Source organism: Pelmatolapia mariae, linkage group LG16_19, assembly GCF_036321145.2.
Source record: "Pelmatolapia mariae isolate MD_Pm_ZW linkage group LG16_19, Pm_UMD_F_2, whole genome shotgun sequence".
In the NCBI taxonomy this organism is placed as follows: domain Eukaryota; kingdom Metazoa; phylum Chordata; class Actinopteri; order Cichliformes; family Cichlidae; genus Pelmatolapia; species Pelmatolapia mariae.
Window position 1 is genome coordinate 10,267,189 of NC_086241.1, and position 14,210 is coordinate 10,281,398.

Here is a 14,210-nt window from a genome sequence, read left to right on the forward strand (position 1 = left end):
ACGTCTTCCCCACCTACACACAGTCGTGAATCATGGCTTTGAAATCCAAATCGGTGTCCTTATCAGCAGTGAGGAGCAAAAAGAAAGTGCCCGCCACACAGAGAGATGTTTTTTGTTCTTTTTTTTTTTTTTTTTTTTGCATAAAATAGATAAGATGTGTTGTTTACACTGTTGGAAGAAGAATTCAAATAATTCACTTAAACACTTAACATATTATTTGATATTAGTACACTGGTTATAACATTCTGCCAAATTAACAAATGCTGTAAATATGGGAAGGTTTGCAGAGTTTGTGCAGCCATCATGTGTTTAAGTGACTGTAAAATGAGCAATTTAATGCTTTAATGCTATAGGGACAGTGTACAATACATGTTGGTGTTTCAGTATGATTATCTATAACTCATGAGTACTACAGGTACAGATACGTTTGCCAGTCTTGACTACAGTTCTGTTTGCATAACAGAATTTAAAATCCTAAAAGTAAAGAAATGTGGTGACTACAAAGCACAAAAATTCCCTCTCTCTTTGTAGTGACGTAGACAAATGCAGCAAAACATCAGTAAATGGAAATGATGTAGTTCCTTAGAAATGTATGAGACATTATCGTAGCTGAGCATATTTTCATTTTACCTCTGGTTGTTTGTATGTTTCATTTCTGAAAATCACTGTGTTGCTACTCTCGTTTCTACCGCTTGTAAAAGCCTTTATTGTGTGATATACGTCAGGAAAACCCCTATGATACACAGGAACTGATGTGATTTGCAGCTGCAACGTGTCTGAAACAAACAGAAAATAAAACAAGCGCTAGAAGAAAACAAAACTAAAAAATTGTCAGTACTTTCCATACAGTTTGACTGAAAGATGAGCCACTAAAGGGTTCTTTAGCAGCCTAGATAGGGGCAAATTAAAGACAAAGCTTTAATAGACTAGCACATGGTCGAGTGTGAAGGTTGCCAGTAGTGTCCAATAAACACTTCAAAACACACAAGGTTTATCTAAGATACAAGACCAAAGTAAACAGTGAATCACAGCGAGACATGATACCAGTCGAAACACACATCCTGCTCTTACTGTCATACAGATGTTATTGATGATAACCCAGAAGCTTTGTTGACACTCCTGATAATGACACATTCTGCCACCTGCCTAGGGGCAGTCCTTTCTGGCCACCACAGCTCAAAGCAAATATCTAAGTGTCTCGCTGCTTGACAGATAATAATCAGTCTAAACAATATGAGTTCAGAGGAACTTGCTTCCACCTGGGGCCTGAAAAACCTCTGTCTGTCTCCAGAAAAGCAACATTTTATCACACCCTGCTCTTCAAATTCATGTGCAGTGTTGACCTGCCGCTAATAATTCACGGTTTGTCAGAAGGGAATGTACCTTGAGCAAATGGACCCTCGAATGCTGAGGGGATACCGGATTATAATTTTCAGAAGAACAAAGAGAACAAGCACTAAAACAAACAGCATCTGTCGCATCCTGATCAATGCCCTTCCTGTGGGAATGCCGTGCTATTGGTATGCTGATAGAGTGACCAGTGCCCATCCTATATCCTGTCATAAACAAGTCTGAAGCATGCTCCTGCTAAATAATCAAAATCCGAAGACCGGATGCTGGTCTAGGCACAGCAAACCCACATGTATTATTTACTCCTTACTTTTGTTTACACAAAAACACAATAATCCTCACAGATTTGGGGCACTAGGGGGTAGGGAAGGCCCAGTATCAGCAGAGGGATCTATGGTCTTTGCAGTTTTTAGAAAAGAAAAGAATTCAATTGTGCTGAGAAAATAAACCCAAAGGCAGCTGAGTATAAAGGGCCTTGACTCCCAAGCGAGCACCTTCAGGAATCAACCAAAGAGTTGGTTTGAGGGGGAAACTCTATCATAAGGCCGAGGGAGTACTGACGGTTGGTTTGTTTAGCTCTAAATCCTGCTATTTTTTATTCACAAGGGGCGCTCCCGGTCTGCCTCAATAGAAACATGAGTAGAAACAGTGTCGTGACTCCCTCCAATAGCATTAGGATGCTTCTTTCTTAAATAATGCACATTTCAGTATAAGTGCTTCCTTCGTTTCCATATCCTCAGTATCAGACGAAAAAGCTTTGACATTGCCAGAGCGAAGAAAACACTCAGCAAGTTCACCTGTGTTTATTCCAGGTGAAACAGAAAATTGGCACATGGTTGGAATTGCTTCACATCAGGCTCCAGTGTAATCGGTAGACGATGATTAACTCATGTGACTCATAAAGTGAGAACCATAGCAGAAAAACAAAAATTTTGTTGTTTTACAACCCGCTGCCCTTTCCTGGAGACAGTAGGAAAAAGAACATAAAACAATTATTTGCTTTGTGTTCGCTTCAGGCAGTTAGTGTAGACAGTGTCATTTTTAAGACAGGGCGGCACCACGTGGGCGGTGAAGCATCCCTCTGGTCGAGGCTGATATATATATATTCCTCCTGTGGTGCTTTGTTCTGGTCTGGTGCTGGACACTCGCTCTGGATCGGAGAGTAATGTCACTCATCACAGGAACCTCTGTCCATCGATACACAAATCCACCTTGTCAGTTTTCCATCAGTGGGTTTAAATAATGAATGAAGCCCGTCTCCTTGTGCTGAGTGGAGCTATAAATCAGCACTAAAAGCAAACTGCCCAAGGCAATACAATAGGTTTTACAAACACACGCACACTCCCTCTGTGGAAAGCTTAAAATGCTATGTTTTTGCAGAATAATCTGACGCTTGGTAATGCTTATACCTCGCTATGTTTGGTCTGGTGCTGACCGGCAAAATAAAATAACATCACTTACGTTTCATTTTGCAAATGCACTTTTTGTGCTCCAGTTTTTTTCTGAAATATTTCAGCATGTTGACTAAAAGCCAGCAATTCCCAGAAAAATATGCCATCAAGTATTTGTTTTTTTGTTTTTTTACAGCTACAAATTTGGTTTAAAACTATAAATTAGAAAAAAAAATTATGCTGTGTGGCCTAATTAGTTGCAAATTGAAATAAATTGCAACCGTTTAAAAATGCATTTGTGTGCTGGTTAGTTTTTCTGAGAAAAACTGCTGCTAAAAGAAATCCTGCAAAACTTTTGAAGTTAGGAACAGCGGTTGAAAAGACAGTCTGGCATGGCATCAGGTTTATTCCCTCTTTCCCTTCTGTGGTTACTCGACCCTGGAAAGCTTATCTACTGTCATCTGGTCTATTGTTTCTGCTATCTGAGGTGATCAGTGCTGAGCTGAGCCTCTGTTCACATTTGAGTCCCACCCCCTTCCACATCCACACGGGCCAGATGGAGGACCTTCACCTGCGGGGACCCTGAAAGAACACTCGCTGTGATCTTCTGTCGTATACAAATGCAGGAGAGGGATCTCCCTCAGTGTCTGGAAAAAAAAGTAACTCAGGGAACTCTTTCAGAAAATGATTTACATTCCTTCTACAGCAGGTCTCTGATGTGCAGAGGCAGTGGAAGTTATATAACCTTGTTTCTTTGAGAAAACTTGAAAAGAAAAGATTTTTAAATGAACATCTAAACTGCCATGCAAATGAACCCGTTTTAATCATCCACACAAGCAAATGCGTGCTTGTTTTTTGGGGGTTTTTCCATAACGTGCTTCCACTCATGACTGATAAACTCCACTAGGCACTGGGGGCTGTTTTGATAGTATTTTAACACTGTTGCAAGGCAAAACCACAGTGGAGACGTTGCTGAAAAAGGAAAAGGAACCCTGGTTGCATTTATCATGGACTCATAGAAAACACCCTTCCTATGTAAAAACTGGCTGCATTTCTCAAGCGGCTGTAACTTGCCTTGGATCTGCGCCATGTGTGGATAAATTTCTCTCCTAACTGCTTGAGGGCAGTGTCAACCATTTCACTTTTTATTGGTTCATGCCCTTGTGTCTAATTCTGCAGGGACTCCATGTCAGGACAGGCAGCAGCAGGATTCGGGGTAATCAGCGTGAAAATGTGCTGGAGTAAAAATTGCCTGCTTCCAGTTGTCGCCCACCAACGTTGTCAGACCAGTGGCTGAGGAGTAAGCTTGTTAGTATCATGTAGGAAATACGAAAATAAATCACTTGGGCCTCATGTTGAAGGCATAACGCGTGTGTGTTGCTGTCCTACTGTGACCCCAAATTGACTTCATCGCTGCAGTCAGAATGATTAACATATTTTAAACTCACTTTAACCCCTCAGAAACGGATACTTAAAGGTTCGTTTCAAAGCCACTGGGCTAAATGTTACAAACTCTTTCTCTAATTGCACACAGACACTCAAACACATCATTGTGCAGATAAGATTTGGGGGCACAAAGCGATGAAAAAGACAGAAGTCAAAAGACCGCAGATTAGAAGTTAATTTCTCTCCAGAGTACCAAACCCACGCTTCCTTCCAATTAATCAACATGGACATGAATTCGCAGTGTAAAGACTCCCTGCACAGCCTTGCATTTAACACTGATTTCACCAAGTTATCGTGACCTTGACTGAGGTCGAGTTCTTTAAAAGGGTCGGCAACACATGCAACCCAACAGCAAAGTAGGAAGTTTAAGAGGGTGCTTTCCAAAGATAAGGAGCAAGCTTTGTCTTTAAAGTGGCTCTATTGTTCAAACTCGATCCCTTTCCTCAAATACAAACACAGATACCAAGCAAGCCGGATACTTTTACAACATTTTTGAGGAAATATAATCATTAATAAGTCTTTGTGCCAACCAAACTATATTCCTCTGACAATGACAGCCACTGCGTACCATTCAAATAACGGAGAAAAAAAGGAGTGGGGTTATGGTCATTTCTGTAAAATACCCGCTTTTATAATTAAAGTCATGTGATAAGTTTTAAGAGTATCAGTTCCCCGCTGTCATGTTTTACACACTGAGGCTTGATGCGTCTTGTCTCGACACAAGACAAAACCCAAACAAAGGCGCAGAGAGAAAGAAGGATGAGTCTCTGGCGTTGGATGAGAGCCTCCAACCACCCAACCCCCACAAGCAACCTTGTCCCTTGAACAAACCTTCACGATTAAGAAAACAAAGCGTACCCTTACGGAGCACTGACTGATAGACAGATAAAGACGTTTTGCATTCCAGGCTACATAATGCATTGAAATATGCGCAAACATGAGGGAATGAATTCAGATGATATTAAGTCATTTAAAAACACAAAGCTTCAGTCCTTGTACATTACAGAGCCCCCCATGACCTGCTTTCCACAAAACAGATGTAATACTTACTATACATGATTCATATGGTTCTGACAGTGTGAATAAGGTCAGGGTAAAAATATCTGATCCAACAACAGCACTGTAATAACTCAAGGATGTTTCTGAAGCACCAAATTCAACTGCCAGTGAAACCCTGCTAGTACATTTGTAAGCACACACAGTTCTTTGCATGTACAGGGAGACTCTACACACAGACCACATTTAATTCCTCAGACAAGAGATTAAAGGTATTTGAGTTACCAAAACCTTTGGTATATTTACGGGCAACACCCAAAGTCAGCTTCAATAACAAAGGGTGGATGTTATTTTCTATGTGGTGATTTTAAAAAACGTGAGGGAGATATTTGAGCAGAGCTATCATTATGAAAAATTATCCCATGTCGACTTGCTGAGGGGGGCCGGGATGAGTTGGAACTGGAGGGCTGGCGTTGACTGAATCGCACCGCTCATTCTTTTCTTTATCTCACTGGCATTCTTCTGCTTCATTTCAATAGCCATTCTTTACTGAAGAGCCCCCTTTGCTGCTGTTCACACTTCTAGTGATTTGTATTCTAAGTAGCTCAGAGATCTTTTGTATTCTGGGCCGATAGCAATCTGAATCCTCATGCTGACATGGGAGGCTGGAGATATCCTCCTGGAGCCAGAAAGGGTCTTATTTATTTTGAGTAGTGAGATCTGTTTTGTTTAAATCCTTAAAAAAAAAAAAGGCAAGCACTGTGTGCACACATATTCTAAAAATGATGAGAAGGGTGAGCTCTGAAACAGGATAGATTGCTCTGAATGGTTAATGCCTAGGAATTTAATTTTCTTATTTACATTTCATAAAAGAGATACGAATAAAATTAATTAAAAACCTAAAAAGCACCCAACTGAATGCCAACTAACAAAGAAGACAAGCAAAAAGTTTTGTGCCGTCCATCGGCAGGTCCGTACGTACACCGAATATAAAAGATGGATGAGGACAAGAAGGTAAGCCAGCATCAGCTCGCATTACCTTGTCAGCTTAGCTAGAAAACGCATCTGTTATTAACTGTGACATTGGTCATATTAACTGGGAAGCTAACAGAAAATAGGTGCCTACTCCACAGACCTGTGCAGATGTTTTGAGCCACCACTTATTTCTTTATATTTTCCTAGGTAAATGCAAAATAGATGCAAATACTCGATATAAGCCAAAGTTTGGACTATTTTAACATGCTTGAAAATTAACATTTGGTGAGACCCTTTTCTTCCTGTTTCCCTTGCTTAAAAATGGCTTCTTCACAGCCACCAGGTGGTAACCACATGCATCTCTCAGGTTCTGTGTCAGGTCCTTGCTGGATTTTCTTTATATTTCTTAAGAACACAACCTCCAGATACTGTTTATCTGCTGGAGATATTTTTTAGGCCTTTGACTTCTTCATTTATTTTCTACAGTGCTTTTTCAGTTTCCTCTATTTGTAAAGGACTGCCAAGTTAATACATTTTCGGGAATCACCTACTGCTGCATAAACACTTTTTAACGTCAAACTGTGTCATCTTTGGCATTTTCATAGATAAAACAAAAGAAATACCCACAGATGATGTGTTTTGTGACAGGCTGCTAGCAACGAAGTGCCTGAAGATACAATAATGTTTGGGGTTTTTTGTTTTTCTTCTTGTTAAGTTGACGATTACATGTAGAAATAACACTAGTTTATGTCTTGATTTAGGTTCTTTTTCTTTTGCGTGAATGATTTATAGGTCACTGTTGGGTGGCTAGACTAAAAAAATTCCTCTGAAGATGGTCAGTCACAAGGACTCGACTGAAAATGAGCGAAAAGGCAACCAATTCCTATAGAAAAGGACCGTGGCTCAATACTTGATGCAGAACATTCGGCAGTTAAGAAAATGAATGGAACTGATGAATGAAAGTTTAAAGCAAAATTTGCTTACCAGCAAAACTAAACAGATTATTGTAGTACAATTTTTCTGCGCAAGTGAATGGAGAAAAAAAAAGCCAGGAATGGCTCCGACTGAGAAGCCAGCAGTACATTAAATTAGCAACTTAATGTTAAACATTGCCATGCCTTTGAGCCTGTTCTGATTTAACACTTATCTTTTATTTTGACAGGGCCACACTGTTTAAAATGAGCATCCCATTGTGCTAAGAGGATTTGAAAGTAGAAACTGAGACATAAACCTTTTAATGAGGTCACAGATCAAGGGAACATTTTCTTTTCCCTTCTAAACAGTGTGACTTATTTTTGGAATTCAAGGAGTCACACTTCCCACATTGGTCATTAGAAAAAAAATGTATGCATTTCCACAAGCCTCACTTTTTCAGCAAGATTTGCAAAACGTGAGAGTTATAAGAGAAGCTACACCTGGCTTCCCTCATGACCACACCACAATGGTTTATGCCAGTCAGCACTCATCACCCGTTTCATCATTGAATGGTTGTTATCAGTTGAAAGAACTCCTGTAGATGTCATTAGTACCTGCCTATTGAGCCACCTAGCAGGCTCAATAGGCAGGTATCACCTAATTTGATGGCGGTTGTTCTGCCTTGCTGCACAACAATAACGGGTTGGGTATTGCCACTTTCAAGCAGTATAGTGCTTAAAACTAAACTCTGCATGAGGGTGGAGGAGGGGTGGGTGTGACATAATTAATGACACTTACATGCGAGACTTCAGTTTGACACCACAGATATAAAACACAGGCATTTTGACTGTGGTTTTGCTCATTGTTTTTAGGCTCCACATTTTGAAACCTCATTGTTAGCATCTTGGCCTCCATCGCATTTGGTTTGTACTAGCCAGATAAATCTACAAAAATGCAAAGACCACAAACATGATAAAGTGGGACAGTTCAGTGTGTCAAATTAGCAGAAGTGAGGGCAAACAGAAAGCTATCGGCTACACTCCTTGTGTAAGGACATTTTGCAATCAAAGCAACTACGTCTTTAACTTCAATGTCAAGTTTGAAATCCACCCACTGTATAGTTGTTTTTGAAAAGATACTAGGCTGTAAACACGGGCTTTAATGCTGCTAATTGGGTATTTTAACATAGTCGTGGTGGTTGGAGAAAGCCTCACATGGCCATTCGAGGAACTGCAGTTCTTTGTTTTTCTGCTTTGGCTTAATTTTTCAGCACCAAACAAGAAGATTAAGACTCATTATTTGATTATATTTAGGCACCAAAAACTACTTAGTGGTGAGAGTTTACAAGAAATGCCACTCTAGGTCTCCTCCATGATCTGGGTTGTTTTCTGCTTATCACCTATTAGAACATAATAAGGCACCTTCTGGACTACAAGGCCAAGCCTATAAGAGTGATTACCATTTATAAAGACCTTTCAAGTGTGGGGTGACATTTGAAACCAGCATGGGCAAGACTTACATCAGATACTGTATGAGCTACTACAACACAAGTATTTCTTAATTTTTGCTCCACTTTCAGCTGGTTTCATTAATAACCGGATTTGCTAACTTGCTCCCTCCACTGACCTGACTGAAAATAGCCTGTGATAGATTATAATAGATTGATGCTTTATCCAATAGCCTGCTAAGTATCTTTTTTTAAAGTGTCCCTCAAAAAGCATAGTTTAGACTGCTGCAGCTGTATGTTTCTCAGCTGTGTAATTTCAAAAACCTTTAAATCCACAACACAAAACCTTGGAATTGAAAACAGGCCTTGGGAATATAAGCAAAATGTTTGGTTTTCAACCTACAAAAGCTTGAGAAAGAAAAATAGTTCTGAAAATATCTTCAAAAAGTGAGTCATTAGAATTCCCCTCTGTGGCCAAAGTGATTTATGGAATGTAGAAAATTAAATGCTCTGTGTTATTCAGCACTTAGATGAAATCCAGCAGTTCTGCTAGTGGACTGATAACAGAACAACTGTCTCCGTCTGAACGGCATTGATAACAGCATCATACCAATACAGTGGCCTTTCTCTGAGCTGCAGGTTCCCCTTGTTTCCTCCCCTCAGGAGTCCAGCTGCATGGGGATCTGAGAACAACAAACAGGATTAATCTACAGCAGAGTTTCAACGCGTAACCGTTTCAGTCGGTTTAATTCATATCCAGTGATGTGTGATTAATATCTCTGAGAATATTGATCTGTGCTATTTACTACAGTTGTTTCATTTTTACTTTTACACGTACCGCAAGCTGCACACGCCACAACTACAGAAAGTGAAAACGTAAAATGCACATCTCTGTCTCTGCCGCACTGCCGGGGATTTTACAAATACATCAAGGACAGAAAGATGCACACGCCTTGACTGAAGGGCTACTATCAATTCGTTACATCAGTTTGAGTGACAAGCAGGACTGACTCTCCTCAGGTCACCTATATTCGTTTTTTACATTGGACATTTTATTGTAGAGGAAACATAATGTCATCAATAAAGTGCAGTGTTTCTAAAGCCACACAGCCACAAAACAAATAAATGGCAGTTTCGGTCCATCTTCTTATATTAGCAGGAATTTTATGAGTAAGGCATGACTATGATATTTTCCAAAAAAACACTTCCTCATTTGAGCACCATGTTCTCTTAAACCTTTATTAGATCTCAGTGCTGATTTTATTTAATTAAATTGTGAACTGTGGAGACTTTTTCAAGGCTGTTAATGTTTTTAAAGGGTATGTGTCTCTAACAGAGTGCTTTCAGCTTTTAAACTTTAATCATGCCTACTTTTGATACCGCTTTATAAATGAGCTCAGAGTTGATATAGACAAGGGGGAAAACACTACGTGTCTCCCATAATTCAAAACGAATGCGTTTAGAAAGCCAAGATCAGCCCTTATCATAAGGAGAAGATCAGTGATGGGGATGGGACTCACAAAATCTATCACTGCTCTCATATATCAAAGACAAGAAGTGGTATTTGCGTGCCACATGGAGCATATTCAGTTTCAAACTACCGTCAGTTCCGTCTCAGAGGAGGGCGGGGAGTTTTGTGTGGCCCGGTCGCGCTGTCATTACCCAACTGAAATCAGAGTGGTTTGGTGGAGCCGTGGGAGAATGAATGCTTTGCACACTGAGGCTTGAAAGCCGTTTGAAAAAAAAAACACGTTATAGGGTGTGTGGTTCTTTTTTAGATCCGCTGGGGGTCATTTAGCACTTTAGAGCGCAGACATAACAGCACTTGAAAAGTGACAGGTTGTGTATAAAGGTGAGGAGAAACTCAGTCCTCTGCTGATGAAATCTGTCATCGGACACGGTTATTAAGTGATTTGTTAGGAGAAATATAAGACAGCGAGGGTGTGGGGGCTTAATGACCAGCTTAAATGTCAGACCTCACTTTACGCAGCCTGAGGAGTGAAGCGCAAAATGTGAGCCAGATTACGTGTAACGTGAAAAAGCCCGTGTAATCCTAAAATTGCCCTAATTTCCATATAACTCAACTGTTGGGACTTTTGTAGGGACCCTTTTTCCTCTTTTAGTGTCTCTGTAATCGCGTGTGATGGTATTTATATGTTCTCCAAAACGTCATTGAGTAAGCACAACTTTTCACTGCGGCGCTCTTAACTTTTTGCATTTAAAAACACAAATCTATCCAGATTTAATGAAAAGGAGACAGAACATCAACAAAAATGTTTATTCTTGAACCTAATCCGAGATTTCTTTTATTACACATTTTTCACAGTTGCCAAATTGGTTTTATACACCGTTTCCAGACGCGTACTTCAGCTCCGCGCGTTTTTTTTGTTTTGTTTTTTTAAATGTAGCAGGTAAAACCAAACGTTTTTCAAACACATACTTTCACAAACGCCCTTACCACAAGTACAGAAGTTTGATTTATAGCGAACCTTTTTGGAGACTTTGCGTGTATCCTGCTGCTGCCCCTCCCTCCCTTTCGGGGGAGGAGTTAATGGCACGGAATAGTATTTATTGGCAGGCGCTGAAACAAACAACTTATCGTCGTGCGTCTCATGCCAACCTTTACTCACTAGTCCCAAAGTTGGATTGTTATCACCATGGAGGAAAGCGTGGAGGTGAGTGTTTTTCTGTTGTTCCCCCAACTTGTGTGTGGGATGGTTTTTCATGTTGTATGTGTGACTTTTTTCTTTTCTTTTTTTTGCGTGAATAAAGTTTATGTTTTCCACGTGTTTGCAGTCGAGTAATTCACTGGTCTTAAACTTAGTGTCTCCTTCCATACAAAGTAATTCGAAGATAGAAAGTAATTCGAAGAAGAGGATTTTCTCATTGTCAGTTCCAACTTAAGACAAAAGTTATCATAAAATATTATAATGTATTTATAGGAGATGTATAATACATTTTTAGGTAATCTGCCGCTGTTAAGTAATTAAATGATCCTCTTAGATCTCTTCTGTTTTCTAACTTTTGAATCTTTTTTTCTCTTTTCCAGCTCACCTATGACTATGATATTACCAGCAACACTTCTGACAACATATCAGAAGGGTCTGGATTTGGATTTGAAGACCTGAATTTACCGGAGATCTGTGGCCAGACATTCAGCAATGACTTCAACAAAATCTTCCTGCCTACAGTGTACGGAATAATATCCATTCTTGGGATAGTTGGTAATGGATTAGTTGTACTAGTCATGGGTTACCAGAAAAAGGTCAAAACAATGACGGACAAGTACCGGCTTCATCTGTCTGTCGCTGACCTCCTGTTTGTCCTCACTCTGCCCTTTTGGGCTGTGGATGTAGCCAAAAACTGGTACTTTGGAGGTTTCCTCTGCGTGTCTGTGCACATGATCTACACCATCAACCTGTACAGTAGCGTGCTGATTCTGGCCTTCATCAGTCTGGACAGATACTTGGCAGTTGTACGGGCTACCAACAGCCAAGCCACGAGGAAGCTTCTTGCAAATAGAGTGATCTACGTGGGTGTGTGGCTGCCGGCAACCATTCTGACCATACCTGACATGGTCTTTGCAAGAGTGCAGAGCGTGAGCTCTTCAAATATCAACTTCAAAGAAGAAAGCGAGGACACGGCAGACTCCAGGACTATCTGCCAGCGCATGTATCCAGTGGAAAGTAACGTCATATGGACAGTTGTTTTCCGCTTCCAGCACATCCTGGTGGGCTTCGTTCTGCCAGGCTTGGTTATCCTCATCTGCTACTGCATTATCATAACAAAGCTGGCACAAGGTGCAAAGGGCCAGACACTGAAGAAAAAGGCGCTGAAGACCACAATCATTCTAATTTTTTGTTTTTTTTGTTGCTGGCTCCCCTACTGTGTTGGCATCTTTTTGGACAACCTCGTGATGCTGAATGTGCTCTCCCCCTCGTGTGAACTGCAGCAAGCGCTGGACAAGTGGATTTCTGTCACTGAGGCGCTAGCCTATTTTCACTGCTGCCTAAACCCCATCCTCTATGCTTTCTTGGGAGTTAAGTTTAAGAAATCAGCTAAGAGTGCACTGACAGCGAGCAGCAGATCAAGTCAGAAAGTGACTCTCATGACAAAAAAGCGAGGGCCAATTTCATCCGTGTCAACCGAGTCGGAGTCTTCGAGTGTTTTGTCAAGTTAACTGTCAGCCTCGGAGTCTGTGACTTGATACTCTCAGGAGTGAAAAAGCTAAGCTGTAATTTCAAAGAACTACAATCTGTACAAATGTAAATGAAAGAGTTTTTATATACGTGAAGATTTTTTTGTGTGTGTGTGCCTTTGTACTTCAATCGTGTGGCTTTTGTGGTTCTTATTTTCTGTATTTTATTTTCTGCTCCTCAAAGCAGATCGTGTCCTCAGGCAGTGCCTCATTTCCATTCATTCAGTTTTACAATCAATACCCATTGTCCTAGTTTTTATCCTATAGTCTTTGATGCTGCATCAAAGCTCAGACACACAATGTCCTTTCTGGGGGGTTTTTAGGACTGGTAGCTGCTTTTGGAAACATGTACATAGTTTGTAGCATATCTATGTTCGCACCTAAGCCGTGCGATTATCTGAAAGCTATAATTTATTGCTGTCATCCACACTGGAGTTTTGTAAAATAACTTTTGTAAAAGTCCTTCAAAATGATTTTTTTGTACTGTTTTTTATGTGTTTGTATTGAAAATAAAAGAAACTCAAACATATTTTGTGGTGCGCCTTTTCACTGGCTTCTACTCCCGTGTGTGCATGTGTATTATCAAGGGGGTTGGGGGAGTGTCACACAAATGTCACCACCTGAACTGGCTGAAAAGCAGGAGGAATGAACAGACAGGCCCCGTAATTGCAAGAACATCTGTGCACTTTTACATCTTAAGCAGCTGTGACACAAAAGCTAAAGTCTTCAGTTTTAATTAGTAACCATATGGGTCTTAAGAAAGATTAAAGTCCCCTTTGACATCTTGACTTTTATCATTCTCTGTCACTCAGAAGTTCAGTGACTCAACTTGGTCATTCTTTGACTCACAGAATGGAAATAATCATTCAGAACTGAAGTCTGAGGATGCAAAATAAGAAGGATTAAATCTGATATTATACAGTGATAACATAAAACATATTGCTTTGAACAGACGCACCAGTCTTTCTGTTCTGAATCTTTTATCTTCTTTCATCACACTAAACATTTAATCTGCAAGGAACAAAGACAGAGAAATGCTCGGGCTAGGAAGGACAACAATAGCTTTCAAGTAGAATAAAGCCATCAAATGGCTGCAGTACAATGCAGCCCTGGCATTTATCCAGTAGATTTCCATGTCTACATGTAGAAGAGGTGAGAAGTCCTTGCATCAAGCTGCTGTGCCATGCAGTGCAGTCATTCATTCATTCAAAGCTTCAACTGAGATACATTTCCATGTCTTTACATATAGAAAAGGTGAGAAGTGCTTCCATCCACCCACAAAGTTAGTGGGTATTTTCCTCTCACAGTAAAGCAGAATTAAACATGAGGCACTTTTTTGATTTGGAAATGGACCCAAATGATCCAGAATTAGCATAAGAGTTTGCTTTCTTCATAAAGTGCAGGAAAATACCCTTTACTGTACTTACATAACTCACATAACTGTTCTTGATCCGCATTCCTTTTTGCTGGATGGTGATCATCACAACTATCG

General features: G+C 40.3%; 1 protein-coding gene across 1 annotated transcript; it reads left to right on the forward strand.

The window, feature by feature from the left end:
• Positions 1-11,120: 11,120 nt before the first annotated feature.
• Positions 11,121-13,228, forward strand: LOC134644869 (C-X-C chemokine receptor type 4-like). Its single transcript, XM_063497995.1, has 2 exons — positions 11,121-11,195; positions 11,570-13,228. Exons 1-2 carry the CDS (start codon positions 11,178-11,180, stop codon positions 12,698-12,700), a joined length of 1,149 nt encoding a protein of 382 aa, XP_063354065.1. The 5' UTR covers positions 11,121-11,177; the 3' UTR covers positions 12,701-13,228.
• The last annotated feature ends 982 nt before the right edge of the window (positions 13,229-14,210 follow it).